The 14,520-nt window shown below is 55.7% G+C and overlaps 2 protein-coding genes and 1 pseudogene across 3 annotated transcripts; 1 reads left to right on the forward strand and 2 right to left on the reverse strand.

Moving 5' to 3' along the window:
• Positions 1 to 1,555: 1,555 nt before the first annotated feature.
• Positions 1,556 to 5,763, forward strand: LRRC25 (leucine rich repeat containing 25). 2 transcript variants are annotated; one of them, XM_015065581.3, is made up of 3 exons: positions 1,556 to 1,726; positions 2,266 to 3,097; positions 5,325 to 5,763. In XM_015065581.3, the coding sequence occupies exons 2-3, from the start codon at positions 2,313 to 2,315 to the stop codon at positions 5,461 to 5,463; spliced, it is 924 nt and encodes a 307-aa protein (XP_014921067.2). In that variant the 5' UTR covers positions 1,556 to 1,726; positions 2,266 to 2,312; the 3' UTR covers positions 5,464 to 5,763. The 2 variants fall into 2 exon arrangements, with proteins under 2 accessions (XP_014921067.2, XP_026894211.1); XM_027038410.2 differs by having other exon boundaries at positions 1,559 to 1,726; positions 2,304 to 3,097.
• A 1,441-nt stretch (positions 5,764 to 7,204) lies between these two features.
• Positions 7,205 to 8,438, reverse strand: LOC128314644 (pancreatic progenitor cell differentiation and proliferation factor-like; annotated as a pseudogene).
• Positions 8,439 to 9,020: 582 nt separating this feature from the next.
• On the reverse strand, positions 9,021 to 11,478 carry GDF15 (growth differentiation factor 15). Its single transcript, XM_015065584.3, has 2 exons — positions 11,196 to 11,478; positions 9,021 to 9,922 (listed from the first exon to the last, which is right to left on the reverse strand). The coding sequence occupies exons 1-2, from the start codon at positions 11,476 to 11,478 to the stop codon at positions 9,279 to 9,281; spliced, it is 927 nt and encodes a 308-aa protein (XP_014921070.2). The 3' UTR covers positions 9,021 to 9,278.
• Positions 11,479 to 14,520: the final 3,042 nt, after the last annotated feature.

The following is a 14,520-nucleotide window of genomic DNA, read 5'->3' on the forward strand; positions in this document are numbered from 1 at the left end:
ATATTCAGGACAGTCCCAGCAGCGGATGCTGGGGCAGCAGGCACGAGTGTTTGGAACCCCCGTGGCCTCTGCCGGTCAGTGTGCCTTCCACTGGGACAGCGCCACATGTGATCCTGAAGTGTGGCACGGGCTTCCCTGTTTTCCCATAGCCCGGCCAGCGCAGAACATCGGCACACTTCTGAATCTTTGCCAGCCTCATAGGGGAAAACAAATGACGCCTCAGCGTTGTGATGTGCAATTTTTCTGTTAGGAAAAAGTACCTTTGGGTGCGTTGGAACGACAATTTCCAGCTCTTTCTAAAAGTCTCGGCTCAAAACCTTTGGCCATCCCTCTGAGTCTGAAGAGGGGAAGGGGCAGAGTTTGAGGAGAGGGGGAAGCATGGGGGGGGTGGGGTTCAGCTTCTCACCGTCAAGAAGGCTCTCAGAATTTATCCCACTTTACAGAGGTGGAAACTGAGGCACGGGGGGGTTAAGATTGCACAGTGAGTCAGGGTCTGGAAGGGAGTTGAACTGGGTCTGCCTGACGCAAGGACCCCAGGGAGGTGGAAACCCTCTCCTAGCCCACCCTCCTTCATCTACTCTTGTCAGTACGCTTTGGGTCTGACTCAGGTACCTGTCTCCTTCTGGAACGCTGGTCTCCTGCCCAGGTTCCCCACCTCCAGACAGCAGGCTAGCTCACTCTGGAGGAATCTTTGGACACAGCACTCCTCCACTGCTCACACATCTTCCTTGGCTCCCCACGGCCCTGGGAATAACGCCCCACTCCTCAGCCTGGCTTCTGAGGCCGGCACTGCCCACCGCCTGCCCACACCACCACTTCCTCCTCTTAGCCTGTCCATCTAGCCACTCCACTCCTAAATGCACAGTCCCAGCCCACCATGCTTTCTCCAGCTGCAGGGCCTCCACGCCTGTTGTGACTTCTGCCTGGAATCTGCTGCCAGCTACTGTGACTCACCCCCAAGTCCTGAAATCAACGTCTCTTCTCCCAGGGAGTCCTCTTGGCAGCCCCCTCCACGGTGGAGGCATCACTGTACAGGAGCAGGAGCTCTGAGTCTGTCGGGGAGGCTAGCAGCTGGGAGAGTCAAAGGCAGGTTTTAGGAATTCTTGGCAAAACTCTACTCACGTGTTGAAGCCCCAATTCTAATGCTCCCTCCTCTAGGAACCCTTACCGGACTCTGTCCCTCCCTCTGACCCTGACCCGACTCCACTGGACTGGGTGTGTCTGTGGCTAGCTCTGTTCTCTCCAAAGACTGGGTTGCTCCACCAGAACCTGGACATAGCCGAGGCCTTTTGGAAGTCCAGCATGGGTGATTGTTGAATGAATATGTGAATGCGTGGCTTGGGCGGCAACCGAGTTGAGACCAGGAAGCGAGTTGATGAGATAGCAGTCATTCGGGGTGTTAATGGGGGACATGTAGTCACTGGGTTCCAGCAAGAGAGAAGCAGGTCGCCCCTCCCCCTCCCGTGAGAATCCTGGGCCTGAGGTCTTGCAGGGGGGGGGCGTGTCTCTGTGTCTTCATTCTTCCCCTCAGCCTTGCACCCGGACACCAGTTCCTCTTCCCCTGAGTCTCTGGGTGCGGATCCTGAGGAGCGCCCGGGACCAGAGTGAATCCGCAGAGGGTGCTGACCGCTTGGGCCCTCTCGTGCAGGTCAGCCACCACGCAGCCGTCCCGCGCCAGAGCCTTCCAGCACCGCCGAGGCAAAAGCGTGGCGGTGGGACCACAAAGGTAGGACGGAGGCGCTAGAACTGGGGTCCGAGACGGGACCTCAAACCAAATTGTAGGGGGTTCCCTTCAGCAGCCCCACCCCAGATCAGCCCAAGACTCCCAACACTTCGCAGTTCCGGAAGAAACAATTAGTTGGGCCAGGGGCGGGCCGTTTCCGGGGCAACCGCTTATTTTGCATATGGTCCCGTCTTGGCCAATGAGGGCGCCCGAAATATTCGGGGAGGGGAGGGGAAGGGAAACTTAACCCGAAGGGGCTCCACGGGGAGAAGGGGAGGGGATGACTGGGTCGGGTCTCCTCCTCGCCTTCCAAGACCTTTGGGCCCTGGAATTACGTACGCCCCGTTTCCCAGAGGGGGCGACTGGGGCCAGACAGAGGCTAGAGCCGACCAGAGGGGAGGCACACTAGAGGCTGCGTTTAATCATTTCCGAAGGAGCCTGAGTCACTCTGAAATAAGAATAATATTAATATTAACATTGACATTAATATTAACATTGACATTAATATTAATACACAGGCAGTGAGGGTGAAGTGTCCACAGGCTAAGGTCGGGGCTTGGATTCTGGTGTCTCTGTCTAGGTTGCTTGGATGGGGGGCGCCCTGGTGTGGATGCTGTTGTTGCCGCTGCTGCTGCAGGATCCCGGCAGCCAAGGATTGTCATGCAACGTGTCCTCGTGGGACGTGGGCTGGACCACAGAGTTCACAGCCACATGCCTGAATTTCAGCGGCCAAGGCCTGAGCCTGCCCCGGAACCAGTCTCTGCAGGCCAGGAACGTGGTCCTTCTTGACCTGTCTGGGAATGGTCTTCAAGAGCTACCACTGCCCTTCTTTGCCCTCCTGGGAAAGCTGGAGGTCCTAGATGTGACAAACAACCCACTGGACCGAGTGGACAGGGCACTGGCCATGCGCTGTAAACTTGACCTGAAGGCTGACTGCAGCTGTGTCCTAGAATCCTGGCACCAGGTCAGACGGGACAACTGCTCTGGCCAGCTGCCTCTGCTGTGCCTGGACACAGCTACTGGTGCCTGGCACAATATCTCTACCTTCCTGGAGGTTGGCTGCCCCCCTGGCCTGTCTGTGATGACCATCGGGGCACTGGTGGCTGGTTGTAGCCTGCTCCTTGGGCTCACCATTGCTGGCCTAGTGCTGGCCTGGAGACTTCGGGGACGCTGGATGGTCAGCAGCCACGACCTGGACAAAACATGGGCTGCTCAGGATGGTTCCAGGTCTGGCTTGGGCAAGCAGCCGAGGTATAGTAGCCGAGGCCTCAGCCCTAAGCCCCCAGAGGCTGTCCTGCCCAGACCCTCCACACCCGACTATGAGAATGTGTTCGTGGGCCAGCCAGCTACCAGGCACCAGTGGGCCGAACAGGGGTGAGTGACACATCTGCCTGCAACACTCTGGAGGCAGACGGCCGGGATTCAAATGCCCGCACCGCCTCTTGTAGGCTGTGTGATCTTGGGCAAGTAGTTTCACCTCAGGGCCTCAGTTTTCTCATCTGTAAAATGGGGATAATAACAGCCCCCACCTCATGGAGTTGGGATAAGAATTGAGTTCCTGTATCTGGACACGTTTCCCCCTTCATGACCTGCAAACCCAGTTTCTGGCTATCAAGGATGGGGAGAGGGGAAGCGCGTGCTGAGGCAGAGTAGGGGCTTTGCAGTAGCAGTCAGTGGCCTGGGCTCAGTTCCTGTGTGACCCAAGGGCTGTCTCTGAACCTCTGTTTCAGTCTCTGTAAAATGGGGACAGCTCCCCTCTCCCCATCTGCCTTTGGCACATGAGATGCTAAGAAAGCTGTGTCCCTCTCCCCCCCACAAAGCCCTGTCACCTTCAGATTTGGCTGGACTTAGATGGGTTCAACTTTTCCAGGTTGGCTGAGGGAATGAGGGAATTTCGGGCGGCAGCACCAGCAGGGGCAAAGAGTGGAGGTGGATGAGAATAGAGAATCTTCCGTGAATCGGTTTTGCGAAAAGCAAGACATCAGAGCGGAGGCTGGAGGGGGCTGGGAGAACCCCAGCAGGAGTGGAACAGGATCATGGATGGGTTTGGGCAAGGGAATCCACAAAGTGGGGAGGCTGCTGGGAAGCTGCTGGTGAGAAATGAGAGAACATGCAAAGCAGATGCAAATTTGGCTCAAAAGCAGAAGTGGTCTGTGGTGGGGAGCTGAAAGGCACTAGACTCCATAAGGCAGCTCATGTTTTGATGCTCGCCTCTGCCTCACTGTCAGCAAAATCTCAGGGCCAGTCTCCGCCAAAAACATTGTGATGCGATCCAAATGATATTGGATGTGTCATTCCCACCCTACCTTTTAGTTGTACAGGCGGAGGCTCTGGGAGACAGGGGGATGACTTGCCCAAGGTCACACAGTGAGTCCAAAGCAGGGGCAGGAAACAAATCCTGGCTCTGAGTCCTGTCTCTCCCACATAAGCATTTATGTATTTTGAGGGATTCATTCTTTTTTTTTTTTTAACCTTATTTATTTGTTTTGAAAGAGAGAGAGCAAGCAGGGTAGAGGCAGAGAGAGAGAGAGAGAGGAGAGAGAGAATGCCAAGCAGGCTCAACCCTGACAGCCCAGAGTCCAGTGCAGGGCTTGAACCCACAAACCATGAGATCATGATCTGAGCCGAAACTGAGAGTTGGATGCTTAACTGACTGAGCCACCCCAGCGCCCCTGGAGTGATTCATTGTAAAGCATGAATGACTGATAGACCCAACTTGCCCCAAATAGCCTTTGTTACAAGAGGTAACAAGGAAGTATCCCCCAGGGGCATCTGGGTGGCTCAGTTGGTTGAGCTTCAGACTTCGCCTCAGGTCATGATCTCATGGTTTATGAGTTGAGTCCCGCATGGAGCTCTGTGCTGACAGCTGGGAGCCTGGAGCCTGCTTCGGATTCTATGTCTCCCTCTCTCTCTCTGCCCCTCCCCCGCCTGTGTGCATGCACACACACCCTCTCTCCCTCTCTCAAAAATAAATAAACGTTAAAAAAAAAAGAGGTGCCCCCCCCCCCCAACCTGGGGTAGGGTTCCAGAAGCATGTTCCAGAGGCAGGAAAGTTCTTCTCTGCGGGTCTTGCCTACCATAGCTAGACATTGCCAAGAAACTGCCTCCTCCTCTATGGATCTGGGACTCCGAGATTTATTTCTGTACTGAGGCCACAAAGTCAGTTGCTTCAGGAAACCTAGTGAAAACATTTCCCATTTGAAGGGGCACTGGTTTGGCTTTAGCCACTTGTGTCCATGTGGCTGGTGCAGCTGGAACTTCTGACTTTTCAAGAGGAAACCGAAGTCTAGATTTAATGTAAAAAATGAGCAATGATCTCAACTTTAAGGGGGAAGACGATTTGACCATGGGCTCGAGGTCCTTGTGCCACAGCATTACAATGCTAAATCCACGGAATCTTCCCTGAATCTCTGGCCCCCCCACCTCCTTTACTCAGAGAAACTTGAGAGGCTGGGAGAACACTGCCCTGTGCCTCAGTTTCTTCACATGTAAATACTGGGGGGGGGGGGGGACTCAGCTGCCCAGAACTTTCTTCGCCTCTCAAAGCTGACGTGCCTGCACCCTGAGTCCTCCCTCGCCTCACATCTGTTTGTCTCCACAGGGCCCACCCATCAGAGGATAGCGACTTCTACATGAATTATGAGGGCCTCGATCGTGCCTCCCAGCCTGTCTACTGCAATCTGCGGTCGCTGGACCGAGCCCCACTGGATGAAGAGGAGTATGTGATCCCCGGGCACTGAGTCTTTGGTGCCCTGAACTCACACCTGCTGCCTTCCAGCTGACTGGGAGCATTCTGGCTCTTCCCTGGCCTCCGTTTTCCCACCTGAGGAATGGGGACAGAGAAGGACCGTCCCTAAAGCCCCAGGGAGGCTCTGTAGCTCCCTCTCCAGCCCCCGCTCTGCTTCTCACCTCCCACAGCTGCTGGAAGGGGAAGAGGAGAGGCCCTGGTATGGGGACAGGAGGGTCAATTTGTGAATGCCATTGTCACCCTCCTGGGAGAGTACTAGACGTGCTCAATAAATACTGCAGAGCTGACAAGGCTGCTGGCTCAGGGTGAGTGGGTTCCTTGAGGTGGGGATTTCCTTAAGCTACCCAAACCAGATCTCTGAGACTCCTGAATTGTTCCCCACCCTTGGTCTCTCCTCTCTGTCCCTCTTAGGCTGCCTTCCCGGGTACCTGATACCCAGGCTTAGCCCCCAGGGCAGCCCATACCAGCCCCAGAGGGATCTTTATAACTTATGAATGGTACTGTGTTCCTCCCCTGCTCACACACCCTCCATGGATTCCCCAGGGCTCCCAGGACCTCAGCCTGGGGGTTGAGGCCTGCGTGATCCTGCCCTGCCCAGCTCACTGTCCTCTCCCATCCCTCTGTCCTTCTGGTATAGGCCTCCTCACCACCAACTCCACCTTGCTCCTGAAGTTGTCATTTGCCCATGCCATTCCTTTCGCCCAGGATGCCATCCCCTTTCACTTTGTCGCACTGTTAAATATCTTAATACAGATGCAGAACTCTGGTCTCTGGGTGTCAGGGGGCACGGGTCCAAGTCCTGGCTCTGCCATTAACAGGACCTCAGTTCCCCCATCTGTACAAGGCAATTAGAGTTAGTGTCTCTGCAGCTGTTTTAGCTTGAATATGCTGAGATGTCTTAACTCACCCTTCAAGGTCAGGCTCAATGCCACTTCCTCTAAGAAGGCTTCCTTGGTTTCTTGTCAGGAACTGAGTCTCAGTGTCTTTTAAGAGTTTGTTCAAATTCTCATGCCTCAGTTGGGTGTCCTGTCAGCTGCTTCCAGCCTGGCTCCTGCCAACCCTCCAATCTAGGGGAGACAGCTGGACACAGGCACCCTCAGTCCTGAGAGGTCAAGCCTGGCCTGGAGGGAGGGATGGGGTCAAGGGCTCCAGAGGGAGATGAACGAAGGAGCTGAGAAAAGGCTGCATATAAGAAGGGGATCCGGAGTGGGTTTTGAAGAATGCGTTAAGTGTTTGAGAAATGGAGAGGACACGCATACTGGGTAGGGGGACCAGCCTGACAAGCAGCAGCCTAGAGGGATAAAAAGGCCCATGGGCAACACAATGTTCAGCAAAGGCAACAGCTGTTATTTGGCGAGAGGCTCAATACGGCATCTGCTAGCTTTGGGTGACCTTGGTATTAATTTTGAGGTTCCCTTGGGTTCCCCAACACTTGGGAATGATCTGGGGCAGGAGAGGGAAACTATGAGGGTCTTTACTACCTTAATTCCCTGCATGCCCACCCTAGACACTGTTCAAGTGGCCACTCCTGTCCCCAGTCATCTTTCTTGCCTCTGGCATGAACCAGATCCCAGCCCTCCCCAGCTCCTATGTCTAATTCATGGCTCTTCAACTAGACCCACACCCTCACCATCACCCATGAGATTTGGTGGCTTCTGCCCCCTGCCCCCACCTCTCTGGCCCCATCTTCAACAGTTTTGCTGTTGAACACTGAGCTTGTTTCCACCCCAGGGCCTTTGCACCTGCTCTTATGCCACAAATGCTTATCCTCCGACTCTCCCGGGTCCTGTTCTTCCAGGTCTCAGTTCATATATCATTTCCTCAGGGAGGCCCCCCCCTCCACCGACCATCTAAATCACCTCTGACTCCATTCATTAATAGATGGCCTGGATTGACTTCTCAGCACAATTCTTACCACCATCCACTACTTTCTCATTATTTTTCTTTGCACTCACCTATCTTCCTCCCTTGACTGAGCTCAAATGGGATGCTTTTTTGCCTGTCTTGGTATTTCTGTGTCCTCAGTGCCCAATCAAGGCCTGACACAAAGTGGGCATTCACTGAATACATTCAGGGGCACCTACAGTCACTCAGGTCTGCCTCTGGGTGGCAGCATTCACAGGGGACACACCTCACTCACTGCTGGAAGTAGGCACTCTCTTCCCCAGGCCCCCGTAACATTTCCTATCAGAGATTCTCAGGATGGACAGGCAGTTGGGTGTGGGACGGGCCTGGGTTTGGCACATCTTGGGGATTCCAAGATCCTAAGGAGGAAGACTCATAACATTGGAGATGCAGTGTGCATGAAAATGTTCCTCACAATGTATTTATTTCCCCATTTTTTGTTTTTAACTAGCTGCTTGGAGTAGATTTTCCACTTGGTGCAAGGCACACAATAACAGAGCGTCAGAAAGGCATGCCTGTGGCTTGGATAGTAGAGAGTGGGATTCTCTCAACTTCCTTTTTAGTGTTTTGCTGTTTTGATGGAAAAGAAACCACTGGTCTGCTTGCTGCAGCCTGCCTAGTCTACGGGGAGGGGAGGGATGGGCTCTGATGAGCCTACCGCCTCCTGAAGGCTGGTGCCTGGTGGTGCCCACTCAGGACTGGGGCCAGGCATTAGCCTTGTCAGGCTGGCCACCAAGCTGCTTCCTCATATAGCTTCCAGAGCCAAGTCACAGGTGATCCTGCCACTGGAGGCCTGGAGAGATTCTGAGGGTTCTGGGGACTCCAACACTGTGGCCGCGAATGGGAGAGTGGACTTCCCCAAAAAGCAGCTTGCCCATCAGTGACCCGGGTTAGTCTTGGGGAACTGGGGTGGTGAGGGATGGCTTCCCCAGGATACTCTGCCCTTCCGCAGGAGGTGTTACTGGAAGTGGAACCCAGGCGGTGCCAGTGATAGTCGAGGGTGGCCACCAGCAAGATGCTGCAGGGGATGGCTGCCATGCTGTTGTCTGTGGGCTGGTGGAAACCAAGTGCAGGCAGAGGCCTGGGACTCCCGGCCGCCTCTGCCATGCGGTCCTCCCCACCCCCCCATTCCCCCCCCCCCCGCCCCCAGTCCAGCTCTTTTTATCTGAAAGAATAGAGGTACCGTTAACATAGAGTGATGTGCCACAAATAGAAGTGATGGGGCTCTTCCAGGTCAGGGGCGACATCACACACAATATGCCTGATTGCAGACGGATGGCTGCCTGTGTTTGGAAAGGGGACTCCAATGCAAGGAGAGCCAGCAGGACAGTGATAGAGAGAGGACTGTATCACCACAGAAGCAGGAATACTGAGAGGTGAGATATGGAGAGAGAGGGACACCCAGAAGGGTCTCAGAAACAGAGGAACGAGAGACAGAGAAGCACAGAGACAGAGAGAAGGGTGTCTTTGAGGGGCACTGGCGTCATGAGCACCATCCAATTGCTTGGCATCCCAGAACGCCCCACCACCCGTTCCCTGAGCAGTTCCACTCACCCTAATACCAGGTCCCCTGTGAGAACTGAGCTCAGGGAGCGGAAGGTTCTTCCCAGGGTCACCAGCTCCATCCTGGACAACCATCGGGGCTCGGGTCAGACAACTTCATTTTTATTACCACGGTTTTAAATAAATGCACACCGTCAGACCAGCCCCTCCAGTCCCCAGGCAGATCACCCCAATAAGTTAATAATAAATACAAACATAAATACAGCGGTCTCCGCCGGACGGGGTAGATAGCAGTGGTGGGAAATCGGGTATCTCAGGACCCACAAGCCCCTTCGACAGGCAAGGACCTCTGAGGTCACTTCCACTGCGCACGAGCCGTAAGCGAAAGACTAGGACCGCTCATAGGCAGTGGCAGTCCTTGGCCACGAGGTCGTCGAAGGGCGTAAGCGACACCCGACCGTCGCTGTCTTGGTGCATGAGCACCACCGGCTCGTAGCGGGCGGGCACGCAGCACGGCGGCGGCGTCGCGTCGGGGTTCAGGCCGTGCAGACGCGCCTGCATCTGCGCGTGCGTGTTGGCCGACCGGAACTGGCTTGGGCACGCGCCGATACACATGCGCACGTCCAGCTCGCGAGGCGCCACCACCCAGTTGGCCCATCCCAAGTCCTCGAGCGACGCGCGCAAGCTTTGCAGGCGGCAGCAGCGCCCCGCCCCCAGGGGGCAGTCGTCCTTGGAGCGCGCATGCGCGTTGCGGCGCCCTCTGGCCGCGCGTGGCCGCCAGTGCAGCTCAAGCTGGGGACGTGCAGAAGGCAACGCCGCCGGCAAGCGGTCCCTCTGAGGCAACAGTCGCAGGTGGAGGGTGGGCGCCCCGGAACCTCCAAGGCTGAGCTGACGCCGCAGCGGCCGCGTCACGTCCCACGAGCTCAGCTCCGTCGGGGACAGCCTGAGCAGCGCGCGATGCAGGCGGAAGGATGCGGGGAGCCCCTTCGTCAGGTCAGCCCGGGCGATGCGCAGGTGCAGGTGGCCGCCCAGCGCAAGTCGCACTGAGGGAGAGAAGAGAGCCAGTCAGTCAGTGACGGGCCTATGTGCACCAGGCGCAAGTGCCCATTTCCAACCCCCACACCAACCTGGATCCTACCTCAGGGCCTTTGCACTAGCTGCTTCCCCTTCCCGGCACACTAGTCCCCTGAATCTCAGCATGGCAGGCTACATGTTCCTCCAGCCTGCCTAACATAGGCACTGCCCTATTTTCTTTCATTGTGTATCATTTCATCTCCCCTACTAGAATCTTAGTAGGAGTTTCAGTCTCCCCGGTCACCACCATGCCTAGTACACAGTGGGTGCTTGGTAAGTACTGGCAGGAATTCATGTGGATCTGATTTTGAGAGGCACTAAGAGCCAAACAGTGGCTCTGCCTCCTCTGGAAGTCAAAAACGTTTTATTGAAGGGCTACTAGGTGCCTGGGGCTGGGGCTACAACAACCAGCTGCTGTGTTTTCAACTCTCTGGATCTTGGTTTCCATGTCTGAGAAATGAAGGGTGCCTGGCTCCCCAGGATCCTCAGGTCCCCAGGCTGGTACAGGTGTTGGGGATAGGGAGCAGACTAGGGTTTGAGGGCCCTGGACTCAGTCACCAGGCTCACAGAGAGCAAGAGGCATACCCGGAGTCTCACAGCACACGTAGGGTTAGGGTGGGATAATAGCGCCCCCCTTCTGGTTTGACGCTCTTTCCCTAACCCCTTCCAGTTAGCGCAGCCCAGATCTCCTTCCGCCCTCTGTACCCCCTAGAGCCTCCGTGGAGGGGGCAGAAAATACCCCCCCCCCCAAGGCACCTGCTACGTGAGACTTGAGCAGTGGCTTGTCAAGGGATTGCATCAGACTGGGAACCAGTACGGGCGGATTCGGCCTATCCCTGGGCTGCGCTCCTCTCGTCCCCGCCCCTGCATCCCTTCTCCTAGATTGCGTGCCCTCCCCCACCCCTAAACCCAAGGACAGGGAGCCCACCCCCCCACCCCGCGCCCGATTTTGTTTCTGGAAATTCCAGGCTCTGTGAGTTTTCAAGAGACTCGCTGGGCCTCAGTTTCCCCATCTGCGATCTTTAACATCTCACTTTGGCCACACCCCGCCTAGTCTTGGCATAAACCCGGCCACCACCTCCCCCCCCCCGCACCCCCCGAAGCCCTAGGGGGGATGTTCTTGTCCGGTTCACAGATAAGGAAACTGAGGCTCAGTGGCAGGTCTGGGTCCCTGTGTCTCAGAACCACTGGTTAGATGATGGTAGCTGCACAGGGGGCGCCGGTCTCCTAGATTTCACTCACGCTTTGGAGTGAGTATCCGGACTTGAGCTTCAGAGATGACTCGGTCAGGGTTTGAATCTTCCCAGCTTTGGTTCAACCGCAACCTGGTCTGCAGGTGTTCGTAGAGTTTCCGAAACTCCTCGAATCTGGAGACATCCGTACCGGAGCGAGCTTCTGAGGGTCCCGGAAAGGCCGGGAGGTGCTCCTGGGCCAAAGACAGGGCACCTCCCGAAGGCAGCCAGCAGAGCATCAGCAGCATCAGCAGCATCAGCAGCATTGGTGGTGTGGGTCCAGGCCCAGGCATGCCTGTGCTAGCTGAGCTCTGAACTGAGACACCGGACGCTGCTGGACTGGCCTTTATAATCCCCGGACTTTGTCCGCCCCCGCCTGCCTGGTCCCTTCCGCTCTGGGTGCAGAGTAAACACTCCAGGGACCATACATGGCTGAGTCTTGGGCTGCTTTTAAGGGGGAGGCCCTTCTGGGGAGTTCTCCCGGGGAAGTGGGGGACGCCCTCCCCCCCAGAAGCCTCTTGAAGCCTCAGTGTCCTCTATGAAATGGGGACTTCCTTCCAGCTTGGTGGACTGGTGAAAAGAATGCTTTTGTCAGAAAAAGACTTATTTCTATGTGCTCAATTCCCATAGCAAGCGCTTAAGAGGAGGCCTTCTCCCTCATGGGATTTTCTCTCTCCCTTCCTGGTTAGGGTCAAAGGCTCCAGATGTTGAAAACCAAAGGAAGCAGAGGAGAACGAGCCAGGAGGTACAACTTTAGGCAAGTCATTCCCCTTCATCCCACTTCTGTTTCTTCATCCGGAAAACAAGAACTGAGACTTTCACTGGAGAGAAGTTCAAATGGGGCATAAACGACAGGGCCAGACCCACAGGAGGTTGTGTGATTGACTGAGTGTTTTTGCAGTCCCTGATCCTTAGGGGGAACTCCTGCTCGTGCTTCAAAACCCTACCCAAAAAGCTCCTCCTCCAGGAAGCCTTGCCTACCATTACCTTTCCAGGCTCAGCCGCATGCTCCCAACCCCCATCCTTTCCTTCAGCGCAGACCTGACCTCACAGCACTGGGAGTATCTGTGCTTGGCTCTGTCTGCCCCAGACTGGAGGCCCTTTGAAGACTTAGAGATGAAGATACTCTGGGGCCCAGTCCAGAGTGGAGGGGGCAGGGAATTGGAGGGCTGTTATCAAGCCCGCCACCAGATGGTAGAAGGGCAAGGGGTGCCCTAGGAAGACCCAGGACTTCCCCTCAGACCCTTCTCCTCTGGCCCCAGGCACTGGCCCCTGTGCCTGTTTCTTGGCCACAGGGAAGATGGGCAGCAGTTGAGGCAGATCGTGGGGATGTGTAAAGTGTGACAGCGTGTGCAGGCAAGAGGTGACAAGGACTTGCTGTGGGTCACACAGCAAATCCCCACACTGCAGGAACACGGTCGGGCCTCCCCGCCACCCCCAACATGCACCCACTGGCTGTGTGAGCCCAGCCAAGGCTCAGCACCACCCACCCCCCCCCCCCCCACCTCTGCCGAGTCTCAGTCTCAGCCTCCCTGCAGTGGGATTACTGCCCAGCTATGGGTCTCAAGTATCCCTCTGTGATGCCTGGGGCATTTAGGTGCTTAGTAAGCAGACCGGCTCCTGCGACTGTCACTACCATGTTGACAGGGGCTGTTGGGAAGATGGGCCTCTTGCCCCACCAGCTTGGCCCACACAGTAAGAGCTCAAAAAGGGTCCTGGACTGACTAGACAAGGGGCTGGGGCCACTGTGCGGCCGCACTGCTATGCCCTCCGCAGAGGCCAGGCGCCAAAGGTGAGCCAGAGTGCTGAGTAATCCTAACGTGGTAAGGGCAGGTCAGCAAGGGTCACCAGTGCCTAGGTCTGACCTCACCTGGGGTGGGTGGGGCAGAGGGGGCGCTTTGCTAGTAGGCATCCCTGCGAGATCAATAATGGTGAGATGCCAGCTTTCACCAGAGTTCACGCTGCAGGCACCGTTCATACACTTTTCTTTTAAGGGAACCAAACCAGGAGGGGCAAGTAAGATTGTAGGGGGCAACTCCACACTGGAGACCAGCCTTTGGCTGACTTTTCCTGGCATTTCTAAGCCTGTGCTAGGATTCTGAAGTTCCCTCTGTCTAGGACTGTTTTCCTTCCTTCCTTCCTTCCTTCCTTCCTTCCTTCCTTCCTTCCTTCCTTCCTCTCTCCCCCCCCCCCCAAATTTAAAAGCCTCATAAAGAGTTTTTCCTGATCCAGGTCCCAACAGACTGGACATTTGTCAGCTCCAGAGAAGCTGGCCTGGGTTGACATTCTGGCCCACTTCTCCCTGGCCATGACATGTGGGACAAGGCATCAACCGGCAGGGCCTCGGTTTCCCCATCTGTAAAAAGTGGTAATGGCATTCTGAGTCAGGGCTGTGGGGAGAACACAGAGGGAGTGGGAATTTTTGCACACGCTGTGGGTCAGCACGATCGTGATTCAAATCCTAGTGCCACCCACTTTGCTGTGTGACCATAGGCAAGTACTCAAACTCTCTGTGCATAGAACAAAAGCAGTGTGGGTTGTGAGGAAGGAGAACATTAAGTACAGAAATCTTACCATTCTTAACTCAGCAAACTCATAAGAGCCAACACAAACTGGGCACCAGGTCACACGCCAAGGACAGAGATCCTTGTGAATCAGGGCCCCCTCTGCCCACTGATGCCCCCAGGCAGAGGACAACCCTGGTGGAGGCTAACCTCTCACGAAGACGTGAGAAATCACCTATTTAAGCTGTTTTATTTGCCTTCTGGGGTGTCAAGTTTGGGCAAAGTCCAGCAGACCCTGGGGTCCCAGGCACAGGGGCTTCAGACAAGGCATTCACAGGAACTCTGGGCATCAGGGAGAAGACGGCCAGAGGATGTAGGGCCCAAGCCCTCCTTTGGGGACAGAAGATACAGTCACTTTCAGCAGGAACGGTTTGTCCTAAAGAGAGATTTCGAGCGGGATAGAAACCTGAGATGTTGGGGCGCCTGGGTGGCGCAGTCGATTAAGCGTCCGACTTCAGCCAGGTCACGATCTCGCGGTCCGTGAGTTCGAGCCCCGCGTCAGGCTCTGGGCTGATGGCTCAGAGCCTGGAGCCTGTTTCCGATTCTGTGTCTCCCTCTCTCTCTGCTCCTCCCCCGTTCATGCTCTGTCTCTCTCTGTCCCAAAAATAAATAAACGTTGAAAAAAAATAAAAATTAAAAAAAAAAAAAGAAACCTGAGATGTGAAGGGAGCCCCAGAAACATGCCAGGTACCCCCAAGGCAAGCAGAAAGCCACCTGTGCTCCCCCAAAGCCAGATGATGCCTCCTGTATTGTCCGGGGAAACTGCATGCC

The sequence above is a fragment of the Acinonyx jubatus genome, chromosome A2 (assembly GCF_027475565.1).
Source record: "Acinonyx jubatus isolate Ajub_Pintada_27869175 chromosome A2, VMU_Ajub_asm_v1.0, whole genome shotgun sequence".
Taxonomy (NCBI): Eukaryota; Metazoa; Chordata; class Mammalia; order Carnivora; family Felidae; genus Acinonyx; species Acinonyx jubatus.